The sequence below is a fragment of the Nanorana parkeri genome, unplaced genomic scaffold, assembly GCF_000935625.1.
Source record: "Nanorana parkeri isolate BGI_ZX_2015 unplaced genomic scaffold, ASM93562v1 scaffold3911, whole genome shotgun sequence".
Lineage (NCBI taxonomy): Eukaryota > Metazoa > Chordata > Amphibia > Anura > Dicroglossidae > Nanorana > Nanorana parkeri.
Window position 1 is genome coordinate 27,263 of NW_017310178.1, and position 1,609 is coordinate 28,871.

Sequence of the window (1,609 nt, forward strand, 5' to 3'; positions counted from 1 at the left end):
GGGTGTGTGGAGGATTTATAGTTTCTGTTGGTCCCATTGGGGCGTCTATACTCATCATCTGATTATTGCTCCTCCTCCTTCCCGCAGACTTCGGACTCGCCGTGGCCGCCAGACCAATGCAGACGGTGTCGGCGGCGGGAGGAACCTTCGAGATGATGTGCACGGTCCAGCCCAAGAATATCCCCTTCCCCCAGTACTCTGTGCAGGTCACACTGACACCCCCGGACTCCAGCCTGGCCCCCCTCAATGTCCTCTCCCTGAACCGGGAGGGGGTGATCCATCGGATGCAGTCCGCTGGGAGTCATACCTTCCTGGAGAAAGGGAAGGAGGGCGTCTATACCTTCCTGGAGAAAGGGAAGGAGGGCGTCTATATCTTCAGGCTGCACCAAGCACAGAACCACAACAGCGGAGCCTATCGGTGCGCGATCGTGGCCTGGACGCAGGGCGGGGGCGGAGCCTGGCGGATGGTGGGGAATCAGACCAGCAATCCGGTACAGCTGGAGTTCCAGAATTCAGGTAGGCCCCCCCTCTTCCCTCCAACCCTCTACCCCAGGGAGGAACTGCCATGGGGGACGGGACACCTTGTAGTCACTGTGCTCCCCCCTACATTCCATGGCAGGAAGTTCCTCCCTGGGGTACAGTGTAGTCACTGTATGTGTCTCGCGGGTAACTAACGAGTGTATAAAAGGTGAGCCCCTTCCCCCAGCACTGGCCCCCTCTGAGGCCTAACAACGGGACCCCCAGAGCTCCCTCCTTGGATTGGTTGGCCCGGTGTTGCCCCCCTGCTGGTTGCCCCACTGATGTAAGTTGTCACCTGAAGTCAATGAATGGTCGCCTCGTGTCCATGGACGTCACATGTTCTCTTCTTCGCTCCAATCAGGTCCCGTCTTCAATGTGACGGCTCACTCGGACAGCTCCAGCGTTTACCTCGGCGAGAGAGCCGAAATCTGGTGCATCGTGACCATTGACGGGCCGGCCGTGGTTCCAGGTAAACGGCGGCAGGTTACATTGTTATTTCTCATGGCACGGACTGCGTGGGGGGGGGGGGGGGGGGGCATTGAAGAGAACCGGTTTCTTAGCCTTGCATGGACGGAGGTTTCCTTTTTTCTGGTCTATGGACGGTTAGCAGTAAAAGTCCTCACTGACCTCTGTAGCTGCTCTCTGACCTCATGCACTGACTCCCCTCACCTCTCGCCCCTTCTCTCCGCAGCGGATATGGCCTTCGAGGTCTCCTGGTACGCCCAGAGACCGAGCGGCTCCGCCGTCTTCCTGGCCTTGATGGATCGCGCGTCTCTGGTCCGGCACGGGCGCAGGAACAGCACCAGTGAGGTGTCCATGGAGCGGATCAGCGACATGGAGTACAGGCTGCGGGTGTACGGCTGTGAGGAGGAAGATGCCGGCGGCCATTACTGTACGGTGACCCCCTGGGTGAGGACCGGCGAGGGCGGCTGGAGCAGGCAGGAGACTCTGACGTCTTCCCGGGTGGCCATCAACATCAAGATGCATTGTAAGTAATACGGAACGCATCGAACGTGCTAGGCGGCCGCGTCTGTATTCCCGTCATCTGCGCCACCGCCCTCCCTCAATCATGTCTTCCCTCTACATAGAC

The 1,609-nt window shown here is 59.4% G+C and overlaps 1 protein-coding gene across 1 annotated transcript in view; it reads left to right on the forward strand.

Moving 5' to 3' along the window:
• LOC108803595 (prostaglandin F2 receptor negative regulator-like) overlaps window positions 1–1,507 on the forward strand; it is a gene marked incomplete at its 3' end in the record, with an annotated part of 24,751 nt that extends 23,244 nt beyond the window's left edge. The window contains exons 13-15 of the mRNA XM_018575425.1: window positions 88–516; window positions 881–988; window positions 1,211–1,507. Of these exons, the coding sequence (XP_018430927.1) occupies window positions 88–516; window positions 881–988; window positions 1,211–1,507 (834 nt within the window). The remainder of the gene's footprint in view (window positions 1–87; window positions 517–880; window positions 989–1,210) is intronic.
• Between the last annotated feature and the right edge of the window lie 102 nt (window positions 1,508–1,609).